The 12,536-nt window shown below is 36.0% G+C and overlaps 1 protein-coding gene across 1 annotated transcript; it reads right to left on the bottom strand.

Moving 5' to 3' along the window:
* Positions 1–9,404: 9,404 nt before the first annotated feature.
* On the bottom strand, positions 9,405–11,096 carry LOC125682098 (uncharacterized). Its single transcript, XM_048922862.2, has one exon. It carries the CDS (start codon positions 11,094–11,096, stop codon positions 9,405–9,407), a length of 1,692 nt encoding a protein of 563 aa, XP_048778819.2.
* Between the last annotated feature and the right edge of the window lie 1,440 nt (positions 11,097–12,536).

Here is a 12,536-nt window from a genome sequence, read left to right as displayed (position 1 = left end):
CAAACTTTGTGAATATGGCATACATGTATATGTGCTGGCAAAATTTCAAAATAAATATCACGAGGCAAAAAAGAAATAAGAACGGGAAAAGTATTAATCCAGAGAATAGAAATGAAATTCTCCACATTAAAATCAAATACTGTTTGTTAATGGCGGTTTAATGGTCACAAACATCCATTTTATTGATCCCAAAAATGCGCCATTAATAAACCTCTTCACTAAATATTTCACCGGCAAACTTCACATTAGCTTCTACGCTATCTACGTGCAGGAATGACCCGGTACATACGAAGTCTGAATTGTGAAAATTTTATCGAAAGAATATCAGTCTACTCCGGATGAGGTGAAGATCAGAGGACCAGCTGCTTATTTTCAATATATCCGATGTTGAAAAATAAATGAAGCTGGCATCATCTTTCATCATTTTCAGAGAAGTAACGTTTTGATTTCAATTCTACTCTCACTGAAATATGCAGTCCTGAACCATAATAGGCATGGATTTATTAAAAATCAAATGAAGTGAAGTAAATCATATGCAAATTGTTTATTTCAAATTACATTCAAATACATGTACATCAGTTGAGGACATCACTATCTATTTATACATACATGTACGCTGAGTTTGAATAATGATCCGTATTGGTATTCATAATGCCACAGTACTTTTAGAATCGGGGTATGTCCCCCCCCCCAACCCCCACCCCCACCCATGTTCAAGCAATAAATGGACAACAAGTCCCGCTCTAAAGTAGCCTCGGTTTTATTTCGAGATTGTCTTAACTTAGTTTATTATTACATTTTAAGGTTCTCTTAATTACTCAGTAGAAGACGAGATCAGCCGTGGGTATTGGACGATGAACTAATTTGTAAGTTCTTTTGATTTAGTTTAAGGCCTTTTGGACTTTCTGTAGGAGTCTAAGACTCACGACCAAATTAACTTGTTTGAAAGCTCCTTGACGTGGGTAAAAGCTTTCTTCATTGAGTTTTTTCTCGACAGTCTTAAAGCCTTCCTTGACCTTGTTAAAAGCTTATTTGGCTTGACTTAGTTGAAGACTTTAGTTTATGAATAACAATGTTATACTGACATGTAAAGGGATCGCCATCTCCAAATGTCGTAAATATTTTTTATACCTCATTCAGCTATATCTTTTAATTTTTACAACTAATAGAAGATGGACATGTATTCCGTTGGATAACGCAATTATTTAGAACTAGCAATCATTAATTTGCCAAAAATATCAAGGTTGAAAATTTCCTACTTCAATAACAAAACCCCCTTTAGTAAATGCTGATGCTGGGGTTCTGAGATCAATAGAATTCGTATCACGGTTTCTTTGTGCCATGAGGATCGTCCAGAAGTGCCTGATACACAGCTTGTAGATCCTCTGGTGGATTTCGGTGTATTCAAATGCCTCGATCGAACATACCCCACACAAGTTCTATTGACGAGAGATTGGGACTGTATAGGAGCTAATGTATGTACATGTCGACATTGTTTTGGTGAAGATAGTACACTGACGCCTTATGACACCGGCCATTGTCTCAAGTTAGTCGTGCTGGTAGACAAAACGACACAACAGCGGACTACAAAACAGTAATCAATGTACCTGTAACGTATTTCCTTATACGCAAGAAGGCTATCAAAGTCCGTGCCTTGTCAATTCAAGGGTTCGAGGTGTAATTAGGATAGCAACTTTCATTGATAAAATAAGATTGGGAATGTTATTAGAAATTGGGCCTGCAGATATATACAAATATGGCCTAACCCTACCCAGGTTAATAATTACTATGAAATCAAAGAAAGTCAATCAACATACAAAGATCAGGGGTTCACCAAATGATTTATAATATCAAAATGATTTAACAATGGGTATGACCACCCTCAGCCAACGACTGGCTGACCTCGGACTAACGCTTGTACTGCAGCCTTATTCAGGACACACAGTACAAGTGACAGCCCTTCTACCGCTGCACACACTGTAGAGCCTTATTCAGGCAGACACTGTGAACAACAGCCTGGTCGTCAGTCAAGTCCAGTACACAGGACAGACGAATTATGTGGCTAGCCTTTATCTGGTCGACCTCAACAGTGGCAGGCCTCTTACTACTAAGGTCAGCCTATTAAAAGGACAGTCTCAATGCCTCCACTCTGACACCGTTACAACGTACAGAATCAAACACTGGCTTTCTCAGTAAATCACTTTATTGCTTGCAACTTACTCTTAATCTTGTCCACCACGTCTTCTCGCTCTGGGCTTCGACAATAGCTGACTGACGACAACTGTTTCGCGCTGTATTTATAGTGTTAGGTCATGTGACTAAATTACGGATGTTTACATTGAAAACTACAATGTAGAACCTAGATGGTCGATGGATAAATTTCCGGAATATTACATACCCTTGAGCTATCAAATTGCCCTAAGTGATGACTAAACGGGTTTTGTGCCCTCTACAGACCATCACCACACCTGTCAACGTTTCATCATCATGCAGTTGTCGGGACTATACGACAATCTTTTCGAATGGTCGTAACCGTTAGGGGGCGATCTGCAGAACTTTGAGGATAAGATAATTGTGCTTTGCTTTTGCGTTTTTCAGCCAACAGTAACTGTACTGCTCAGTTGTGCGCATCGTTAAGAAGCTTAGTTATCCCTTTTACGATATGTGGTAAAGAATATTCAATATCGGAGTTACTCTTACTTAATTCTTAATACTTGTTGGTTGACATATGTAAGAAATTTATTACATTCGTTAGGATTTGGATATGTATGGAATTGTACTTATGATATAAATGAAAACAAATTTTTATCTGAAGTAAAACAAAGACTACAAGATGTGTTTATACAAGAAATTTATAGTGTTTTGAGACGTCACCAAAATGTAACTTATATAAATACAGTATGTCAATGAAGGTTTTAAATTACAATTGTATCTTACAAAATCTGTTCCAAGTATGTATGTTCAAAATATTAGTAAATACCGATTATCCTCACATAGATTAGAAATTGAACAAGGTAGATTTAGCAATATTCCAAGAAACGAAAGAAAATGTAAATTATGTTCAGATAGTATTGAAGACGAATATCATTTTATATTAATGTGTCTTTTTTATAATGATTGTATAGAAAACAGTATTTAAATAAATATTATTATAAACACCCCTCCACTTTCAAGCTTATCCAACTATTATCAACTGGAAATATTACCGAATTATGTAAACTTGGTAAATACCTATATAAATGTTCATCCATTAGATCTCAGTTATTATAAGACTATCCTCAGTATCTATCCTGTCCATGTACATCAGTATGATATATTATGTTCTGTTACTATTTCATTGTATAATGTGTTGTTATATATACTTTGTATCTATGAACTGTATGGTTCTTGGTCAATAAACAATACAATGCAATACCTGAAGGTATTTGTGTGTTTCGTGCACGTGCTAATCAAAGTATGTATTGTTGTCTTGCCGACACAAGAACGCGTAGAGTTTGACCGAGTTCAATTAACTGTGAATTGCTTGTCTTTGTGTATGATATTATGCAATTCAAACTTACTAACAATACATCGATTAATAAAATATACTACTAACGTGTAACTATAGTTATGCAAATTCTTCTGCGATGATTGTTACTTTCATCACCCGAGAAAACCCCCAAAAGACATTTTATAGTTTATATTGGGCATAATCATGTTATTGGCTCCGCGGAGCGAATGAGCATGTATTCTACGTACTATAGCATTTATTCCGTAAATGTGAATGAATGATTTTTGCTTTTATAAACGGAATAAATAGCATGATTGTAAAATGCCAATAGTATAACACTTATAAACCAAACATTTCAAACTAATTCACTGCACGGAGCGAATAACATGATTATGCCAAAACATCAATATAAGGCATTTCAAGGTGACATATGGATTTTTTAACAATATAAACCAGATTTAAGTACTAAAATATCAGTTACTTTAAACAAAATAGTCAATGCACCCTTTGACCTTGACGACGCTCCATATTTGGTAATGATTACGCGGACAAGTGGTAGTTTGCAACAAACATGTATCCATTGATTATGATGACAGCAAAGTTAATTTGAAAAGAAATACAGCTTGTCGTCTTTAGCAAAAACTTTGAAGAGTGAACCTGAATTATTTCTTTGTTTTCAATATTGAAATGTGCTGAAATAGATACCCTTACAAAAGCAGTACCCCGTGTCCCATTGTATACGATTTCCTTCACAAGTATGACCTTGAATATGAATGGTATTTGTACTAATTAAAAACCATTGTTCCCTTATTAACACTGATTAAAGCCTCTATATCAAAACAAAGAAAAGGAGATGTTCAGTGTCTTTAATAAAACATTATTTTTTAAGACTAGTGATGAAACAAAACAAACAGGTTTGATTGCTCAACTTTTCGTACAAGTAGCACAACTGTTAGAAAAGAACATGGATAAAAATCGGAAAATACTGCAATAGTTTGGCCACATATCATATCATAACATACCGGTATATTTTATTTTATTCTTAGCTTTATGTGACTACAAAACTGTTTCAAATAGAAAACAACTCAAAACACAAACAAAAGGTGAATATAACGCACTGTGACCCATCTCATAACTCCTAAGCAATACAAAATAGAGAGTTGGGCAAACACGGTCCCCTGGATATACTAGAGGTGGGATCAGTTGCCTAGGAGTAAGCATGCCCTATCGACCGGTCACATCTACCGTGAGCCATATATCGTGAGCAGGTAAATGGAGTTATCCGTAGTAAAATCAGTGTGCCAAGAACGGCCCAACAATCTGTATGAAACACGTCAGACAGCAATTGACCCAAAAAATAGGTTGTATTGGCAAACTAGATCATTATAATGACCACAGAATTTGCGAAATGCCGACTTTAAGCAAGACTGTTGAAACGCCTGCTTAATCAACTTGTTAGTCTACTAGTATTCTGCCACGATTTAAAAATTCAACTGATCACACGCAGAACAAACTCTTGCATATCGATTTAGTTGATAGATATAAACACCATATGCAGATGATAATGGAATATTGCTACATAAATATGGGAAATTGACGATGAAGTCGCTGAAATCATCCCGAGTTTATAATAAAGTTGAATTGTTAGTTTGCCGTTGATATCTCTATCTAAATGTGGACGACTCTATTATGTCATTTATTTCGAATTCTCAGGGATATATCGAATCGACATACGGATGAAAATTATAATTGTTAATAGATAAAACGTCGTTGATATGTCTAAATTTCGCATTGAAGGCCACAGCAAGAGATTATTTCTTCTCACGTAGAGAAGGTGTTTTAAAATAAATTCTGCTTCATAAGAATATAAAAACAACTCAGTTAACAAAGGGGCACAATTCATAACCATGGAAATTCCAACAGACTGTTGGAAGGCCTGATCACCAAAGATTACCAAGATATTATCAATAAGGAACCCCAGCATATTTTTAATCTCAACATCAGAGTACTTGTGCGTGGAATCAGAGTGGTGTTTAACAAAACAATTTAAGTCTCTGTAACGTAAACTATATTCTTGGGCTCCTAGTTCAGGCGATGTTAAGCTGCAGTTTTCCCCTTTTCTCATATTTGTATATCTACATTTTCAGTATTTTTGCCTTTGATATCTTCCTAAATGTAGTAATAGCCACTTTCTTATGAATGCACTGCAATTGTGAACAATGCGCGTATGATCTTAATAAATATGATATTTATCAAGATTCATATGCGCATTATTCAATGACAATTACATTTCGTCTAATTTAACGAAATTCCGACAGATGTACTATAAATATAGCTCGATAAATGTCATTAACGCGCTTCATGAAAAGTGTGACGGCGTGAAGTGTTGTAGTTCATAACCTTGTGTATTTCTGAAAATGAAATATCAAATAGAAGTTTACTTCAGTAACCACCACATATATGCAATCAGTGCAAAACTGAATTTCAGTCGGTGCAAAGATGGGCTGTTTATAAAGTTGTTTTGCACACTGCTGTGTAGAGACATTATGATTCAAAATGAAGCAGTATCTCCTGCAATTAATCCGACGTACAATGATCGACGTTATTAATTATGAAGGTGTAACAGAGATGGAAACCATATAGATATAAGAGAAATGGGTAGTAATGAAGTGATATGATCATTATCAGTACCTATGAGTACATGTTGTGATCAATCAATCAATATTTTATTTTATTGCAATACAAAGACGTAAAACAAACTCTTAATACGGATATTATAAAAGTAAAGCAAACACGCGTGAAAGTGTTACCAAACATTAATTAGTTTTGAAGAAATTTTTGTCCCCTCTGAATTTTGTAATTTAGCCCAAAAAGAACTGTACCTTTACATTAATTGCAATGGGATACCTTCCTAGTTAGCCATATACATATACCATGGACTTGGTTGTAGAAGGTTTAAGATGCAATATATGTTTGCATTTTTAATAAGTCTCTCTGGCAAAGCTGATTGATTAAAACCCCATACATTGTACTTCGCATTCAAATAAAATAATGGTTTCACATTTTATCTGACATATAAAGTTTACAATCAATGGATAGGTTGTGTTTTCTGCATTTTCTAATAACATGTACACCTTATATAGCTCCATTGGCATTGTCAATTAATTCTTTGATATTTAACATTTTTACTAAAAGTAACACCCATATATATGAAACTATAAACCATTTTAAGAATTCCATTGTTATATTTAATTAAAAACAGTGTTGGTACGTTTACCAAAACTAACAATTTTAGATTTATCACTGTTGATATTTAAAGCAATACTAGCGGCCATTTTGGTATCGGATAGTTTTGTTGTAAAATTGTGATTTTTAACATTTCAATGACAGAAAAGGATAAGGTTTATAAACTTTAGTTATTACTATGAATGAAACAAAATTACATCGTTGTCTTCTCGTGTAAAAATGAGTTCTTTATAATGCTACAGTGTATATATTCAATGGAACTAAATCATTATTATGATAAAATCTTAAACTTAGTTTTAATTTTATCTATGATTTTGGATTTTCATATTTAGAGCTAATATTATTAAGTGTCATATTTCACAATATTTATAAAACACATCTAATTGATACTGAAGTTCTGTTGGTGTTTTTGACAATAATATTGTATCATCTGCATACAGTAAAAATCTTAGATAAACATTTAAGTCATTTTCTAATTTCCCACATAATTTAGAGAGACTTTACGGTGGTTCAAACATTTGCTCTGTAGATTGTAATATTCTGCATTAATGTTTTATGATGAAATTTTATATATCCTTAGTGATACAATCATCAATGATCTTATAATTCTATGACCCCCCCCCCCCTTTATAGACTAGATCTATAATCGAACAGGGGAAATTTGAGTCATCGATATATAAACGAAGTATGGTACAAAAATATATTTAAGATTCATTTAAAAATTAACTTTAGAGTAAATCAAGGCCATCAAAATATGAATGAACGCGATTGCTAACAGCAGCCCCCCTCCTTGGCACAATAGATATTTACAGAAATTATAGTTTCAATGATAATTTCCTTGATGTAATTTGTTATACCTGCAGTTCATGCTCCTGGACCTTTCCTGAACACGGCTTGTATCCAGTGGAATGCACGGCCCTGGATTGGCGTGCGTGGAAACCTCTCCTTAATAGCTTACCACAGTGCAGCTTCAAAGTCTGCTACAAAGCCCTCCAGTGAAATCGCTCTGGTAAAATCAGGAGAATGTTTATAAATACATTGTATAGATGTTCAAGAATACAGAAATGCTGAGGTTATCCTCAATTTTGTATTCACTATATATTCCATACCAGATACTTTTTCATAAACATGTACGTGTCCATTTATTTAACATACATTGCATTGTATTTAAATGAGAGTTTCAAACTAGAACTGTATCTTACAGTACATATATCAAACATTTATCTCATACGTGTGGTCAATGGTGTATATTGCAAGTGAGATAAAGCATTCGCTTTATCACACCCCCGTTTGATAAAGCACTTCCGGTCCGAACTACTTTTGACACTGTCCCCGCTTGGATGACCTATTTCCTGTGTTGATGCATATCGTTGCATGAAATAAAGCATATAACTTGTTATTCTGTATTTATTTATTCTTTCTTTTATAGCAAAATCAAAATGCTCATAAAAAAACAATGAATTTTTTATTTTCATAAATTATGTGCGTATTTATTTTGATATATCGTCTGCATATCGCTGGAAAATCATGGAGTTAGGTGATAGAAAATTTGGAAAGTTTTTTGTAAATTTTCAAGAAATAGAAGAGGCAAATATTATTAATGTAGAAAAACCTGACGAAAAGGCAAGTGATCAATTGGAAGAAATAAGTGCAGAACCAATCAATTCAAGATTTGTATGTTATGAAAATTACGAAGTTGAAAAATTCATCCAGGACAAAGAAAACAAAAACACTTTGAGAAAAACTCTATATGATGTTAACTTGTTGAAAACATTCCTGCAATCTAAAAATGAAACGCGTGAATTTCACATAATTCCACCCACTGAACCCGATATCCTGCAAATTTTATTCTGAGCGTCCGGAAAAGGGGGGGGGGTGAAGAATTTGAACCAACATCCCTCCGTAGTATTGTTTCCAGCATCGATCGGGCTCTAAGGCGTCATAATTACGAAGTAAGCATTATGCAATCTTCAAATGATATCTTCAATGCCAAAAAACAGGCACTTAAAGCGAAACAAAAAGATCTTAAACAAAAAGGAATGGGGAACAGACCACAAAAAGCTGACCCGTTGTCGGATGACGATGTAAACATGTTATACGACTGTGGAGTTTTAGGAGTTACTTCCCCCCATGCACTTCTCAACACGGTCTGGTTAAACAATGCACTTCTCCTGGGGCTCCGGGGACACCAGGAACATTAAAATCTTTGTTGGGGGGATATTTCCCTTCAAAAAACACCGGGAGGTATCGAATATTTGCAGCATTTTGAACGGCAAACGAAAACTCGCACTGGCGCGGATGCCCGGGATACCAGAAAAGTTCTCGAAAAAATATTTTCGAACCCCGCATTAAATGAAAATGACCCCATTCACGTTTACAAAACATGCAAGTTTGAGACCAGAGGGTTTTTCTAATCCGACTGACCCATTTTACATTGCACACCGCACAATTCCATTATCAAATGAAAAGAGCGAAAAATGGTTCATCAAACAAAGACTTGGTGTCAACACTATTGAGAAAATGATGAGAAAAACGAGAGAAAAATGTCCACAGATAGCTGAATCTGGAAAACTCTTAACAAATCCTAGTACCAGAAAATATTGTGTGCAGAAACTGAGAGAAAATGATATTGCCCCCACTAACATCTTCTTCTTCTTGTCGTTCGCCTCTACACTTGGATTTCTGCTTCCTCTACGAATCTGGTGGTCTTCTGTAAGTCCTCCACTGTTCCAAATAGCTTTTCCTGGATAGTTGTTGGTAATGGCCATATCCTTTGTCTCAATGCCTGATGGTTCTTGCATGTCTGTAGAATATGTGTTGTATCTTGTTCTGCCTCACCACAGGGACACATTGGGGATGGTACCACTTTCATCACTCTGTTCAGATGTTTGTTTAGTCTATTGTGTCCTGTCCTCAGTCTGAATATGACAGTTTGTTCAGGTCTCGACAGATGGTGGTAACTGTCTTGATGGTTGGATTTTCTGTACAGAGATTTTATTATGGTTTTCATCTCTGCAAGGCAGACTGGGTTTTCCTCCTGTTGTTGTCCAGCACCTTGTTTTGCGAGAATGTCAGCTTGTTCATTACCATAGACTCCACAGTGCGAAGGGATCCATTGTAGCACTGTTATGCGACTTTGAATGTTAAATAGCGCCTGTTCTAGTGATGGTAGCTTGTTGTTTGTCAATCCCTGTAATACAGACAGAGCATCTGTAAGGAAAACAATTGGAGTTGTGATATTGACTTTGTCTGTGATGGTATGTGCAGCATGACTGATGGCTTTTTCTTCAGCTTTATAGTTGGAACAATGCAAGCCTGTTGGTATTGCTTCAGATTGTCGCTCTCCATTTGGATATTGGATGTATATACCAGCCCCTCCGTTTTTTATTGCATTTGTGGCTGATCCGTCCGTGAATACTCTTATCCAAAATTCAGAGGGGTACTGTTCTTCTAGCATGGTCATAGTGTGAGTGTTCTTTACAATATCAGATTGTTCATCTTTGGATGTGATGTTTGGTACTGATGTCTGAATGCTGACATTTCTCAGTTTATCTTCAGTAGGGTAGTCATTTACAGAAAAGGCTATAGGTTTGACTTGCTTTGGTAGCGATTCATGATGTTCTCTTTGTAAAGCTCTTGTCTCTAATACAAAACTTGATCTTTTCAGTCTGCCTGATGAGAGTTGCGTTAGTCTATTATTCATTGGGTGATCTTCAGTACAGCAGTATTTTGCGGCTTGTAACATTGCATTGCACTCCCTTCTCTTACTTAGCGGAGTTATGTTTGTTATCTCCTCCATACTATGTATTGGGGTTGACTTCATGGCACCTGTGATGATTCGTAGTGCCTGGTTCTGTACTTTGTCTAAGGTCTGTAGGTGGGTTTTTGCTGCTGTCATCCATGAGGTAGATCCATATTCGAGATGTGGACGAACATTCCCCTGGTAAACTGATTTTAATATTTTTTCATTGGTACCCCAATTTGTTCCTGCCAATTTCCTCATGATGCTTAGTTTTCTTCTTGCTTTTGCTTCAGCTGATGTTATATGCTGCTTCCATGTCATTCTTTTATCAAAGGTTACTCCAAGATATGTTTGTTGGTCTTCAATCTCTAGTGATGTGCTGCCCAGATTAAGCTGTACAGATTGGTTTTTCTGGGAGAGTGAGAACAGAGTTCCAGTTGTTTTTTCTCTTTTGATTGTAACACACCATTGCTCAGCCCATGTCACTACCCTGTCTAAAGCAGTTTGTATTCTGTATTTTGCTGTGGTTGTATATTCCTCTGAGCACCAGAGAACAAGATCGTCTGCATAAAGGGCTGTGCGTACACCTTTTGGTAGCTGTTGAACAAGATCGTTCATATAGAGGATAAAAAGGGTCGGCGGGAGTACTCCTCCCTGTGGAACCCCTTGTCGTAGAAGGACTTTTTTCCACACTGTCCATCAACAAAAACTCTGGCTTTTCTGTTGTTCAAATATGATTTGATCCATTTGTACATTCTACCACCGATTCCAGATCTGAGCAATTTTACTAGTAGTCCATCTTTCCATACTTTATCAAAGGCTTTTTGTAGATCTATGAATACAGCAAGTGTTACTTTTTTGGCTTGGAAGGCATCTTCAATAACCTGTGCTAGATGTGTTGTCTGGTCTTCTGTATTTTTGTATTGTCTAAAGCCTGCTTGTTCATGTCCAATGATCTTCTCTGATTCTAAATAGACTTGCATGCGCTTGTTGATTATACGTTCTATCAGTTTACAGCAACTGCTTGTTAGGCTTATAGGGCGGTAGCTGGAAGTTTTTGACTTGTTCTTTCCTCTCTTTAGTATTGTCATCATTATAGCATCTTTCCAACATTGTGGTACTTGTCCTTGAATCCAACTTAGATTGAAGATATCAAGCAGTGTTTTCAGTGCTGAGTTACCAAGGTATTGTAACATCTCATTGGTGATGTTCTCGGGACCTGGAGACTTTTTCTTTTTCAACTTTTTAAAAGATCTTTTCAATTCATCAATTGTGATCTCTCTCTGCATTATGTCATGTGTAGCTTGTTTTGATCTCTCTCTTTCTTCTTGTCTTACTTCTTTTTTAAGAGATGAAGGAATGTTCGTATCACTCTCAGTCTGGTAACCTTTTGCAAAAGCATTTGCTGCAGTTTTGCCAGTGGTTGTTTGTCCTTGATGTTCTAGCGTGATGGTATGGCCTCTATTTCCTTCATCATTAAGAGCTTTTGTCAAATTCCATAGCTTTTTTGAATCTTTTTCCATATTGAGAGATTCTGTCTTTTCTCTCCATCCACGTCTCTGGCATTGAAGCTTAGTTCTTAGGTGGTTTGCTTTCCTTTGTTGGAGCTTGATGTTATTTTCTTGACTTGGATTTGCCTCGGCCTGTTCTCTTGCTGTTGTGAGTGCATCATGTGTTTGTTGGATTTCATTGCACCAGTATGGCTTGTAGTCTTTTCTCACAACCCTTGGTATACTCTCTTTTGCTGCTTTCACTATGCTTGCATTGAATATCTTGACAACATTGTTGATGTTCTTGCCTTCTATTTCTATGTCTTTTGTGAGTTGATCAGTACATGTTTCGAATTTCTTCCAGTTTGCTTTCTTATAATTCCATCGAGGTGGGGGAGCATGCAAAGGTATTCCTGTTTCTTTGATGGATAGTATAACAGGTCGATGGTCACTGCCTCCTAACTGATCACATACTTTTCTGCTGATATTCCTATGCACGTCACCTGAGCAAAAAGCCAGATCTGGTGTAGTTGTTGTTTGCCATCGACGTGAGTAGAAGGTAGGAGTA

Source organism: Ostrea edulis, chromosome 5, assembly GCF_947568905.1.
Source record: "Ostrea edulis chromosome 5, xbOstEdul1.1, whole genome shotgun sequence".
Classification (NCBI taxonomy): domain Eukaryota; kingdom Metazoa; phylum Mollusca; class Bivalvia; order Ostreida; family Ostreidae; genus Ostrea; species Ostrea edulis.
Note: the sequence above shows the minus strand (reverse complement) of the source record. Positions and strands in the feature narration are given on the sequence as shown.

Excerpts from the sequence above, each read along its gene's own strand:
- LOC125682098 (XM_048922862.2), bottom strand. The coding sequence starts at position 11,096 with ATGAACGATCTTGTTCAACAGCTACCAAAAGGTGTACGCACAGCCCTT.